The 13,300-nt window shown below is 35.9% G+C and overlaps 1 protein-coding gene across 2 annotated transcripts in view; it reads right to left on the bottom strand.

Annotated features, from left to right (window-relative positions):
* Positions 1 to 13,300, bottom strand: part of Mctp1 (multiple C2 and transmembrane domain containing 1) — a 333,870-nt gene that overhangs the window by 168,939 nt on the left and 151,631 nt on the right. For both annotated transcript variants that reach the window (XM_028760130.1, XM_028760129.1), the window contains exons 10-14: positions 8,880 to 8,982; positions 7,093 to 7,195; positions 6,666 to 6,767; positions 6,192 to 6,266; positions 4,114 to 4,233 (exon numbers count right to left, since the gene is read on the bottom strand). In XM_028760130.1, the coding sequence (XP_028615963.1) occupies positions 4,114 to 4,233; positions 6,192 to 6,266; positions 6,666 to 6,767; positions 7,093 to 7,195; positions 8,880 to 8,982 (503 nt within the window). The remainder of the gene's footprint in view (positions 1 to 4,113; positions 4,234 to 6,191; positions 6,267 to 6,665; positions 6,768 to 7,092; positions 7,196 to 8,879; positions 8,983 to 13,300) is intronic.

The following is a 13,300-nucleotide window of genomic DNA, read 5'->3' as shown; positions in this document are numbered from 1 at the left end:
ACACACACACACACACACACACACACACACACACACACACACACACACACACAGAGAGAGAGAGAGAGAGAGAGAAGAGCAGGAGCAGGAAAACCCAGAGCCAGAATCCAGAGTCTTAGGAGAAAGCCAGCCTCCTGGACTTGGTCAGGAGAGAGACTCAAAGCTAGTAGCTCCTCAGATATGAGCAGAAACAAATGTATTTTATGGCCAATGGTTATGCATTCAAACACACCATTTTGCAGTATGAGTGCTATGAGAAGCCGATATCTTGTCATAATTCATGCTCATTGTTCCTCTAAGTAATATATATATGTTTCCCATTAGTCATTCTGTGTGAAGCTGTACTTTAAGGCAAGAGGACAGTTTTGATAATGCACATCTTAAGACTTTTCATTAAAGTCGCAAATTTAAATTCTACCTTTTTGTGCACTCTGACATTTTTTGTCTGGCATTTTCATTAATTTTGCGACATACATAAATGTAGCTGAAATGTTAACTGATCAATACTTTGTCTCTCTTGTGGAGCACCAGGGGTTCATTCCCCAGGGACCACACAGCCGAACAGAAATTAAATGTGTAAAATATCAAATGTTAATGTTAAACACAGCCGCACTTACTCTATAACGACAGAAAAGGCTAAAACAATTCCAAATGGACAGATGGTACCACAAATTATCTACAATCACATTTAAAGATGAAAGTTTGTCCTGTAAAATAATTCTCTGATGCACACTGAAGTGTGTCCTTTTACTGATAGCTCAGTTTTCCAATTATTTTTGTGCTCATTACAGTGAGAAATGACAGTACTGAAAGGAACGAATATATCTCTCTTTTCAACCTCCCTCCTCTCTCTTTCCCTCCCTCTGTCCCTCCGTCCCTCCTTCCCTCCGTCCCTCCCTCTCTCCTTCCTTTTCTTTTTTTCCCTTTTGCACTCACTGACTTCTACAAGAACACAAATGTCTGCTCAAGAGCCTGTTGAAAATTAGTTCAACTTACGAGATATTTCTAGGTTGACTATAGCTGATTCCTAAGTTTAAGCATCATACATAACAGTGCTGTCTTAAAAAATAATATTCACCAGAAAATTTAAAACCCTAAGTCATAGCACTCAGAAACAAGGCTGTTCCCAGAAGCCTGTGTGCTTTCCTTTTGCCATCCCTTCTCCACAGATTTCATCTCTGTTGCCTGCAACAGCAGCAACACAGCTGGGGGCTGTGGCTGTGGCCTGAATTTGTACATTCATTGACACTGAGATGTAAAATATGATTGTTTTCTTCCATTTGACCCACTGGTCTGCTGTTGTTTGTTTGTTTGTTTGTTTGTTTATTGGCAAGTTGAATTAGAGGAAAAGACCAAAATGTAATAGGAAAAAAATTATTTAAACATTAAAAAGCTTCCTGATTTGGGCCTAAAACTAAGGTACTTAATGATACAAATCCATGCCCTCGACAAGGCAGTGGCAGTTAAGAAAAATTGGGCCAAATGGAACCAAAATTATAACAATAGAGCCATGAGCTTTCAACAGGGCATGATGGGAACAATATATCTGTAACAATGGGCCTGCTTATGCTCATCTAATGGAAATCAGTTCTTTTCAACCAATTGTTCCAACAAGGCTCTGCTTATGCAATGGCAACTTTGAAACATCTTGTTTTTAAATACTCATTTACTCTCTATAATGTGACTAAAAATCTTTCGCAAGGTATTTTTCTGAATTATGTTACAATTGTAAGATATATATTTTAAAGTCTTTTATAGAAAAGAATATCTACCACGCTGCATAAGGCAAGGTACTTCTATGTGCCTCAGTTTCTTTATCTACATACTAGGAGAATGAGAGAATCTACATTATGGAGTTGTTGAAAACATTAAATTCTTAGTGAAAGAGGATTTTTATGGTGGCACATAAAGAGTACTTGATAAATATTATGTTTTATTCATATGAATTTTTAATATCACAATTCAATCTATGCTTAAGTAGATTATTGGTAAGAGAAGTAATTGATAACAGAGTTTTGGGTTCTTAAAGAAATTATAGGGAAATTGCTTTGATGGTATTAACATGCTCTTATCATGATTTAATAATCAGATTTATTATAGCAAACCCTTATTTATTTGGGGTTTCTCCACGCAAGAAAAATATTCAGCTTGGCGGCCTCACTGAAAAGTTTTAGTTGGCCATTTATATTGGAAGCTCCCTAACTGCTTCACAGCCTTCAGGTGACAGGATGACCCAGGAACGCAGCCCGTTCTCGTCCCTGGGGTTGCCCAATTGGAGTCTATGCAAAGGAAGGGTGGTTTCCTGATTCATTACTTCAATCACATTCAATAAAGTATAATTACTTTTTCTTTTTCCCCATACATTGGTTAATATTGTTTCTTCACATTTTGTCACGTGCTTCCATGCCTCCTCCTTAGCGTCAGCTGTCTTCTACCTTGAGTATCCTACTGTGTTTTCTGGGCAAACCTCCTGCATTTGGCTTGTGTTTTCTAGGACTGAATCTGCTACAAACTGGTTACTGGCCAAGGCAGACACTGCATTTTCTGCACCGTGTTGTTTCCTTCTTGTGTGATCACTGGGAGTAAGGTTACATTCAGGTGCCTGTTTCTCAGAGCTTCAGTAACTTCTTTTTTAAGAAGCAAAACAAGATTGTGAAAAACGACTGCCATATTTAATTAATTTTACAAGTGACCTTTGGAATCTAGAAAAAGTTTATGAAGACTCAGAAAACATGCTGTTATGAACAATCCACATGTCCCTGATTAAATTATATAATTGTATACATTTTGTGTTTTTAAATTTCACAAACACCCATGGAGAGTGGAGTTAAAGATAGTCAATCAAAAATAGCAGCAGGCATTTTCAATAAAGTTTTACTGTTATTATAAGGCACACAGGACCTGAAAGTAATGATTTAAAGTATATGTAGAAATTCTCTATCATTTTACTTAAAACCATAATGCCTCTGTGCTAATGGACAATTAGAAGACCCCAATATGTCTATTATGTGAGCAATATTGCAAGAATACAGAGAAGGGTTTTTTTGTTTTGTTTTGTCTTTTTGCTTTTTTTTTTTTTAAAACAATGGTGACGGTAGTCACTTTCTTTCAGGAGATAACAAAGTGTCTCTAGGAAGCAGGCTGCTAAACTTCCTGGTAACTTACAGCACAAAGGGACATATTCAGTCTTTGTTCCTGCGCGTACATCAGTGAGAGTTCCATGCCCGGCTGAGGAGGGAGAGCTCAAGAACTGAAAGCACACATTCATCTGAACGGCATCACCAAAACCTGATTGTTCCTATAAGTAAGGCCTTCCTGTAAGCCCTCATACTCATGTCATATTTTACAAAACTGGCAGCTAAAGGAAACAGAATGCGCTTATTTCCTAACAATCACAAAATAAAATAAAGAACTTCAGAAGATGGACTTCACTGAACAAGCAGCAACAGCATGATGGTCCTGGCCAGCCTGAGAGGAAGAAGCCTTTTTAGATTTTTCTGCCACTGCCAGCTGGTCTTGCCATCAGTTCTTATAAAATAATCAGTGTAAAAGAGTATGGGATGAACCTTGTAAGGAGACTATTTGGGTCGATTACATTATCACTATAACCTTTTAAAAACTAGAAACCAAGAAACTTCTCTTAAGTAGGTCACATCCATTTCTGCTTGACTCACATAGTAAAGTCTTAGCAGCCAGCATTCCACCGCCAGAGATGGTCCTATTTTGACAAAATACTTACAGAATGAATAAAGCCACAATGAGGATGGTCATGGCTGTTCCCACTATCATTATTTTACACAGAGAACTTTTTTGGCTCCCCTATTGGGATCTAGAATTGTACAATATGCAACATTTTACTTTATAAGTGTCAGAGAAAATTATAGTTTGGCTGAGATGTCTTGTGTTCCGGAAATCTGAGGAATATATTCTTGGATTCAGACCTTGAACAATCCATCAGGTTCCTGCCCACAGCAAATCTGTCCAGTCAAGTCTCAAAATAGGAGTTTTTAAATGGCTCTATCAACATAACTGTTACTATAGCCACAGAGACTTGGAGCTAAGATTACTGAATCTGATGAATAACAATGGACAAGTAATACAGTATGATCATACCACAAAAGCAGCAAGACTCCTTGGGGGCGAATCCCAATCAAAGCAACTATTAACGTAGTATGCAGCATTTACAAGCACCATGACACAACGTTTTGTTCTGATAAAGTTTCTTAGAAGCAGCTGTAAAGAAAATGAAAAGAATATTAGAATTTATAAGACAGAAAATGATCAAATATACTGTATGGTTCTTCAAGCTCATGGAGATTTAGAAAGGATCCAGAAAGAAAATAAGGTCACAGAGACCTACCAAGCTATTTAGCTCACCAGTTAAAGAAAACAAAGTGTCAATAGAAAGCGAGGAAAGAACTAAAAGGGAATACAAAATTTTGTAGCTAAATATATATTGAAAAATAGTGTTTTCAAATAAGCTGGTATGTTTGCTCATAAGACAAAAATCTTCTATTTGCAAAATGCAGATTTTTTATTGGATATTCTACTTATTTACATTTAAGGTGTTATCCCCTTTCCCCATTCCAAAATGCAGATCTTTATTCATTTTTGAACGCTTTGCTTTAAAGACATTTATATTTCAAGATGTTTTAAAGGGAACTGGATACCTTAGAATGTTTTGATTTAATCTTAGGGAAATGCTTGCTTATGTTGCTTATTATAGAAAACACCATGATTTTTTTTTTTTTTTTTTTTTTTTTTTACCATTTAGTAGGATTGCTCTTGTCTGAGAATCACCCCTGCCTACACATTAAATATACCCTGTATTTTTTCATTAATTTCCTATGATTTTAGACTTAGAAAACTTTGATAGTAACCAAGTATGTTGGAAAAATCTCTTATTAGAGAAAGTCTGTATAATAACTGATGAAATTTAAAACAACAGAAACTATAGTATGACTTCAACAGTAAAAAGAATGTTCACAAACTTGATAATGATTTCATAAAATTACATACAGAAACACATAATCAAACTAATCCTATGTCTGCAAATTAATATATTCCTATCCTAAATAAATTTCAGTATCAATCTGGTACTTTAAAGAAACAGCCATGTGACATTAACTGAGTTCAAATGGCAATATATTTTTACACAAGTGTAAAATATATGTGTAAAACTACATGCATGTGTGTGCAAGGCAGTTCTAGCACATTTCTAACACTGAAATTCTGCTTGGGCAGAGTTTGCTTGTTGAGTTCCCTTCTCGGTTTCTAGTACTCTTCTAAGGAACAATTTTCATTATCTTTATCTATAACTATAGAGAAATATAATGTTGTTTTACATTTATATAGACATTACATTTGTAACACACATTGTTTAACACCAAAAGTCTCATTTTGTGGCAAATTTATTAGATTAAAAATAAAAATATTTAAAGTTTCTTGTAGCACAGAAAATTACCAAATATTTCATAGTAAATGTAAGATTAGTAACATTATAGCCATAATAAAACCTTTTTATTTTAGCTCTGTAAAGTGTATTAAACATTTTTTTAAAAAGGGGTATGTATCACTTTTTTCAACTTGATATTAAAGTAAATTTAAGGTTACTATTAATAAATACCAAGCTTACATTATAACAGCTTCATAAAAGAAATATGAGAGTTCCTAATTTTTCTATTAGTAGAAAATGTCAATGAAACTTCACTCCTAGTTGATTGTTGTTAAAATCTAATTAAAAGATGGCCCCTCACTGAATTAGAGGGAAGTGCTTTACTTGCTCAGCACACCTGCATCTTACCGGTGGGTGGTCTGTGTGCATATCTGAACCTCCGGCTTTGGCAGTCTCAGTCACACACTCCATGACAATCAAATTGTAGTTTATGTGCCAAATGACCATTCCCTGGCTAATGTGTAAGTACATGTCCATCAGATGCTGGACTTACCGTATTCCTTGTCCTTTCTCACCACCCCCAGTTAATGTATTATTTTGGTCTTTTTAAGAAAAGTAGAGAGAAAAAAAAGAATAATAATAATTTTTAAAAAGCCATTTTCATTGTGTAGATAATGAAAATTTCCACGGACATTCCCCACTCCAGATGTCCAAGGTTTATTTGAATTTACTTCGATGTTTTACAGACACAATCAGTTCTTCCCAGAGGGATTGATTTTTCTTTGTTTTTTTTTACCTGTTTAGAGAGTCTGTTTTCCTCTTCAATGTACTTCCGTTCTTTGGGAATTAATGTTCGTAAGCTGGCTTTCACCTACGCATCAACACATGTATCTGTTATGGGTTCATATATTACAACTGTTTACAAGTTTTGCGTGCAGTTCAATTTGCAGTAATTTCTAAAGTTTCAAAGTCCTGGCTGCTGTGCTCATAAAATATAAATGTATACAGTTGCATATGCATGCGCATCCCTCTCTCTAGCAGGCAGGCAAGCAGCAGCCAAGCATACGGCGGCGGCAGCAACAGCAGCAGCAGCAGGTCCCACTCTAACAGAAAGTGTGGGTGTGCCAGGCAGTGCCAGAAGCATATTCTCCAGGATACATCAAGGTTTAGAGAAAATGAGGAATGACAGAAATTCTCTACAAATCAGGAACAAAAGCTTTCATGAAACTGAACTCTTTAGCAGTACAAAAAAGCCAAAGTTAAGACTTACAGCATTAAAAATCACATCTATTTCAAGATAGATGACCCCCTTTGTTGGCCCTGTCAGCTGCTTGTTTTTCAAGACGTAGGCTTTCTGTTCACCATTTTGAATCTGCGGGAAAAGGACATGACAGCCGTCTGTCTCGTGGTCTCCACTGAATACACTCCCCCAGTGACCTTTGACCCCCAGCTGCTGAAACTGACAGAGAACCCAAAACAACTGTGGCAATTCTGACAAGTACCTGTTCATTACCAGGATCAAGTCTGTCAAGAAAAATTAACTATCATGGGATTCAACATGGCCGTGCATTGAGTATGTTAAAATTTTTAGTGTTCTTATTACAGACCTTGGTTGAGAAATGACAGACATAGAGCTGAGTTTTTCCCCCCTTCAGCAAAAGCAGCACAGAAGAGTGTGCCAGGTGGATAAAACTTACAGACAGCAATGGTATGGCGACTCTGCCCAGAAAGTCGGCGTTCCTATCACGGTCTTCATCATAGACAGTCACTTCGAGAACTGAATGAATGTCTTTAATGTTGCTGCATAATAAACATACCAAGGAAAATGGAGACCTCATTAGTATGAACCAAAGCTAGATCTTTGTAAAACTTGAAATAGTACCACTTGTTTTGTGTATCTTTATTTTCACGTGTATTACTTGCATACAAATAGACATGTCTCGGGCAAAGCAGAAGGTGATAGAAAGAATTTCCCATAATACATCTAAGATGACAATGCCAAGGGTCATATCATCTGGAACTTTGAAGACTATTGTAAGTTTCAGTCATATTCCTAATGACTTATCATTTTTGATCTGGATATGCAAATAATAAATTACAAGAAAAAATTGCTAAGTAGCCCTGGCAATCTTTAGGCCTTTTTGTCTCTTCTCATTACAGCAGTAAATCATGCAATCTCATAGCTTTTACATAAAACATTACAAGGGTTGATATCAGTGGGAGTCACAATAGATTTTTGAGCTGTTATTGTTTTTATAATAATATGATCTGTCTATTTTTTAAAGTTCTCAGTAATATACTTACTAAGTTTCTATTAGTTTCATAACAAAACACAGAAAACAGAATAGAGAAAATATAGCATTCATAACTATAATACTATCCTTGGATTTAAAAATGAAGTAATATTCCAGTAAATGCCAAAGATAACAATGATAATCAAAGACTCTGTGAGTTCTTCATATTTTTGTTTCAAGAAAAATAAGTGTCAATTGTTGGCAGCATTTATTTTTTGATAAAACTGTTTACCAAGAAAATATGAATTAAGAGAAAAGAAAAAGAATATATTCATTACTGAAACACCACAACCACACATGCAAAGAAGCTTTATCAGGGAACAATCAATTAATCGCTTTGATAATAATCAAACCTATTCATTCAATTATGTGTTCTAGAGAAAACACTCTGCATAGTCCTCTTAGGAGTGTCAGCCGCCTGCCTGGGCTTTCATCTCTTATAAAAATGTGGAATTCCTTAAAAATAAATTGGTCAGATAATTGAAGCTGATTAGTTACTGGCTCTTAAGCAGAGGCATTATAAGGAATTAATGAGGAATTTACCAGTTTTTCATGTACAAGACATAAAATCCGTTAAGTACTTGTGTTTGGAGAGCTTTCTTTTGTGGAATCCATTCTCTACAGTTCAACTTTAAAAAGGGACACAGAGGCTACTACAGTACAGCATCCACAGTTCTTACACCATGGAAAAGATTTACAAACTTCTTAAAACAAAAGGGAAATTAACTCAGAGGTTGTTTTGAGTTCTCAGACAGTGGTTAATATGCTTATTGTGCTGAAATGAAACACGCCCAAACTAAGCATCTGTCAAATTCCCGACTCAATTGTTTGCTGATTTCAGAGATGAAACAAACTGAGCTTTGTCTTTCTGGGTGTCAATGCAATTGGGAAGATTTTCAATAGAAAGAATAAAAGGAAGAAGAAGTATGCCGATTCATTGAGCAAAACCTTAGGCCACATAAAAAGCACAGTAGAATAAGTCTAGTGAAAACACAAAAGAGGACATCCCCCCCTTTCCTAGTTTCATTCTCCAGAGGCAGGGGGTCTGAAAATCCACAATTAGCAAAGGCAGGGTAGATGTGCTGAGTCGTGAACCAGAGAATGGACACACACACGCACACACACATGTCTCAGGGTAAGCTACATTTCCATACCAGTTCTAAAATAATCACAAAGTAATAGTTACTTACAATGTGAACACTTTGTTCCACTCAGGATTGAGGTTTTTGTACACAGTGTGTGTTAGCAGCCTGTCATTGTTCAGTTCTACTACACAAAATGGATCACTTTTACCTGCAAGAGATTTGGAGTGATATAAAAACATTTAAACCACCTTCATTGATGGTAGCATGGTCACATCCATTATAATCCCAAGCTTCCCCAAAAGGCTTATAATAAACAACAAATTATAAAGCTTACAGGTTAAAAGGAATCTCATTAAAAACAGATGTAACTAGATATTAGCAATTGCTATGATTTATAGGGATTTTAGAACTTGGGACCAAAGTATATAGCTTGACTTTTGATCTTTAGTAATTTTCAACAAAAACCAATACAATGGCTATTACGAGGAAGTGTGGTATGCCCACCCTATGTGTGCATTCTTTGGGTCTATTATGACCATTTTAACTATTCAGTCAATTTAATTTTAAGTTGTACTTTTGAACTTATCTGATTTACTAATAACCCATCAAAGGGATTTTGAAAGATGTTTATTGTGAAAAAACAGCTATATTGCCAAGTGACCTCGCTTCAATCTGCCACTGGCTGAGTTACTTTCCCTTAAGATAGCTATGGGATTCATAAAAAGGTAAACTAGGGCCCATGAGGCTCGATAAGTGTGCTGTTTGGAACTTATCATCAGGAAATCTTCATGTTAAAGAATGACACTTGTTTTTCTTAATGTTCTCTCGAAATAAAGGACTTGAAAGTTATCCACTCTTCATAATTCTGCTGTGCCATATTCAGATCATGCACTCCACAGTTACATTTTGGGGTCTCTTTGTTATTTCTGTCATACTTTGTCTTGTGTTATAAGTCATAGAGTCAGTGGCTCTGAGAGTGGTGTGAACAGTGTTAGAGCAGCATGTGATGTGTTTGATACCTTATACAAATGACAGACGGGATCAATATTTACACAACGCTAGCCACAGGTCATATCTTTTAAACTACAGTATTGATTTAGACTACATAAGAGGTTAATGTGCATATTATTAACTTTAATGATAAAGAACAATTGTTTTAAATGCATTGTGAACTGAAACCACATTAGTTTACACTTGTGTGGAAGCTTAAATATCATTCAAGATTTTCAATTAATTTTTAATGGGAAAGAATTTATTAGCTACCAAGGACAGAGAAGCTGTATAGTCCTACACAGGAATATATTTATTTTTCATAGGATAATACTTAAATGAGAGATACAAGATTTAACTCACCTTTAATTTATCAATTTTATACTGAAAAAGATTTAGTGTATACGTGTTAAATCAGTAGTCTCATAATTGCACAATTTAACATTATAGTAGTTTTGTCAATTTGGCATCTTCAAGATGCTTTTCAGCAAATAATGCAGAACTGGTTTTCTTTATTGTCTGGTGAAAACTTTACTCCATGCTTTGTTTTTTGCTGCCCTGGTTTGTAGATCCTGGCTCTTATCTCCACCGCTCTCATCTCCAACTCCTGCACCATCAGAGATAGTGTTGAGAATATCTTGTTCATTAAAACACATTATAATCAGTTTCATTTGGCCCTTTAACAGCAATTTTCTTCCACACAATTCTGATGCCAGTGTACACAGGGAGCCACAAAGAACTTTTGGGAAATGTTTATATACAAACTTCTAGGCAAGATTTCCTCCAATAACAATGCCACGTCTTAGTCATCAGCAGGTTACAAACATAGGACAATTTATGTAATTTTGATTACAGATTCATACAGTTGGCAAATATTCATTCATTTGTTGTGATAAGTATTGTATTTCCTAGAGAAATAGCAATGTATAAAACAATTGGAATAACCCCTGTGCTCATGGATTTTAGACTGAGAAGAAGACTCCATTCCAGTGTGTTTCAGGTGATAAATACAGAATCTCGAGGTACTGAAGAATATGTCTTGCTGGAAAGATGACACAGAGACAAGGTAATGAAAGAGGTAATGAAGGGAGGAGCTGTGCTTGACCTAGAGGAGCGGATACTGAAGGGCAGAGAAGCAGCTGTCAACAGCATGCTACTCACTCCTACAGGAGAGGCTTTGAGCTGAGGGATGGTATGAGCTGAGACTATCTGAAGAATAAGGTAGAGCAGGCAATGGGAGCACTAAGGAGACCAGTGGGAGTCAGTCCGGTGACCCAGGTGCTAAACAGTGTTGTTTGAAAACAGGCATCATAATTTTACCAACGTCAGCACTGAACTCTCTAATATGTCTTTATATCTAATACAATATCGAATGTGGTATTATTTGCAGATGGAAAACAGTTCCCCAAATTTAGCTCATCCACATTTGATTTGGGATTGTGGGTTGAAAAGGCAGTCATTAACAAATCTTATTTCTAGTCTCGTTATATCTAGAATCTGGGAAAGGAGAAAGAAGAAAGTGTTTAAATAACTACAGCCAACTAAGGAATGTTGAGAATGGGAGGAATAGGCTTTCCCAAGGAAGAACATCCAAATTGCTTGTCAGATACCAAACAATAATATATCCAAGTAGAACTGTATAGACTGACTAGGTTGCATTTAGGTATATTTTTGTAGTATAAGGAACTAATGCAATGTCAAGTCTTGCTTGGAACACTATTAGTTTTCACTGACTTAGAAAGTTCCCTTCTAATGCTGTGTGTTCAAGGGCAAGTACAAACTACCGTCAGTTTCAATAATAGCAAAGCACAGTACCAAATTCCATCTATTCAGAATGGATAAGCAGACATTATAGTTTTACTTTTAAAGAACTAGTTACAAGCAGTGTGCTGATTTGGCTTGCTAAATGCTGCTTTAAAATGCTGGCCTTTCAGCTCCTTAACTTCTCAGGCTTGATTACTTCCACTTAAGCAAGTAGAAACAATCAGAGAAACACTAGAGATGAACCAAATCATCAATTATCTAGTAATTACTCACTTTTCATCTTTTTATCATTCTATTTTGCCTTGCAAAGCATTTCTCTGCTGGCTGGCAGTACCTGAGTATGTAGCCTCTGGGATACAGTACTGATGTAAACAATATTCTGCAAAGTGCATGTTGTTCTTCAATAACACATGGCTAGAAGTGCAAGAAATGCAGTTAGTAGCCAGTGTTGAAATGTATTTTTCCTTCTTTTCCTTAACCAAAAATCTTAATGTATAGATTATAGAATCTTTTATATACCTTTTATTCACTTTTGTCCTAAGTCCAAGGCAGACCTATGGAATACTAATAGTCTTTTTCAAAATATTAACTTCTAGTATTTTGGTGACAAAAATATTGATCACATTCCTTAGAAATGTAACAAATTGAAGACCTTGGAATTGATGAGAGACAAAAATTTCAGCAATGCTGTGTGGTAGACATGGTGCTGATTGCTTTAGCTACAGCGACAGTTAGTACAGAATCTTGCCTTCCTTGAGAATATGCAATTTCCAATGTTGACAATTTTCTAAAGAGACCTGGGAATGCCTTCTGAAGTATTCATTACTTATTGAGTGCCTGCTCTTCTCACCCCAGAATTATAAGTATGATTAAGACATAGCTGATCTCTCAAGGCATGCACAATTTAGCAGACATGATAGACACGTAAATATATAATTATCATGCAGCATTGCAGGCACTGTAATAAAGGTAAGTGAAGAGTGCAGAAGGAGCGATGAGAAGGAAGCACATGATTTTGTAATTATGGGACAGGAAGAGGAAGAGGAAGCAGTACTTTCCTAGGGGAGCAGACCTCATGATCTGTGATGATTGGGTGGGTTTACCACCAGCTTTTTAAAAGTAAAGAATCATCACAAAGTGAACTTCATGACAATTTATAATCAGGAATATGTCGTTTAAATCGATTCACATATCTTTTTAATAATGTCTCTATTACCTAAAAACCTACAAATGAATAACATAACTCATAAAGAGACACTTTAAACTAGCATGCTTGGATAGTTGTCCATAATCTAGTTAAAAGCTAAAATCCATTTCTTTTTCTATAGAATTTTAATAAGAAAAGGAATCTCCCAAGTGAATTAACACTAGGGTGTCTTTTACCCTTTATCATAAAAATAAATTGGCCAAAGACTTCAAAGTACATATTCCATTACTTTATTCTTTTTAAAATAAATCGGTTTTTTTTGTTTTTTGTTTTTTTTGTTTTTTGAGAGAGTGTTTCTCTGTGTAGCCCTGGCTGTCCTGGAACTCACTCTGTAGACCACGCTGGCCTTGAACTCAGAAACCCACCTGTCTCTGCCTCCCAAGTGCTGGGATTAAAGGCATGTGCCACCACCACCCGGCAAAATAAATACATTTTATAGCAACAACAACAAAAAAGAGAGATTAGGAATGTCTCCAGTAGGCATCTTTCCTGAGAATCTTCAAAACTACACCATGTATTAATAAAGTGACTTCAATGGCTAATTTTCACTTTTGTCCTTACTCTT

Source organism: Grammomys surdaster, unplaced genomic scaffold, assembly GCF_004785775.1.
Source record: "Grammomys surdaster isolate TR1022 unplaced genomic scaffold, NIH_TR_1.0 126391, whole genome shotgun sequence".
Taxonomy (NCBI): domain Eukaryota; kingdom Metazoa; phylum Chordata; class Mammalia; order Rodentia; family Muridae; genus Grammomys; species Grammomys surdaster.
Note: the sequence above shows the minus strand (reverse complement) of the source record. Positions and strands in the feature narration are given on the sequence as shown.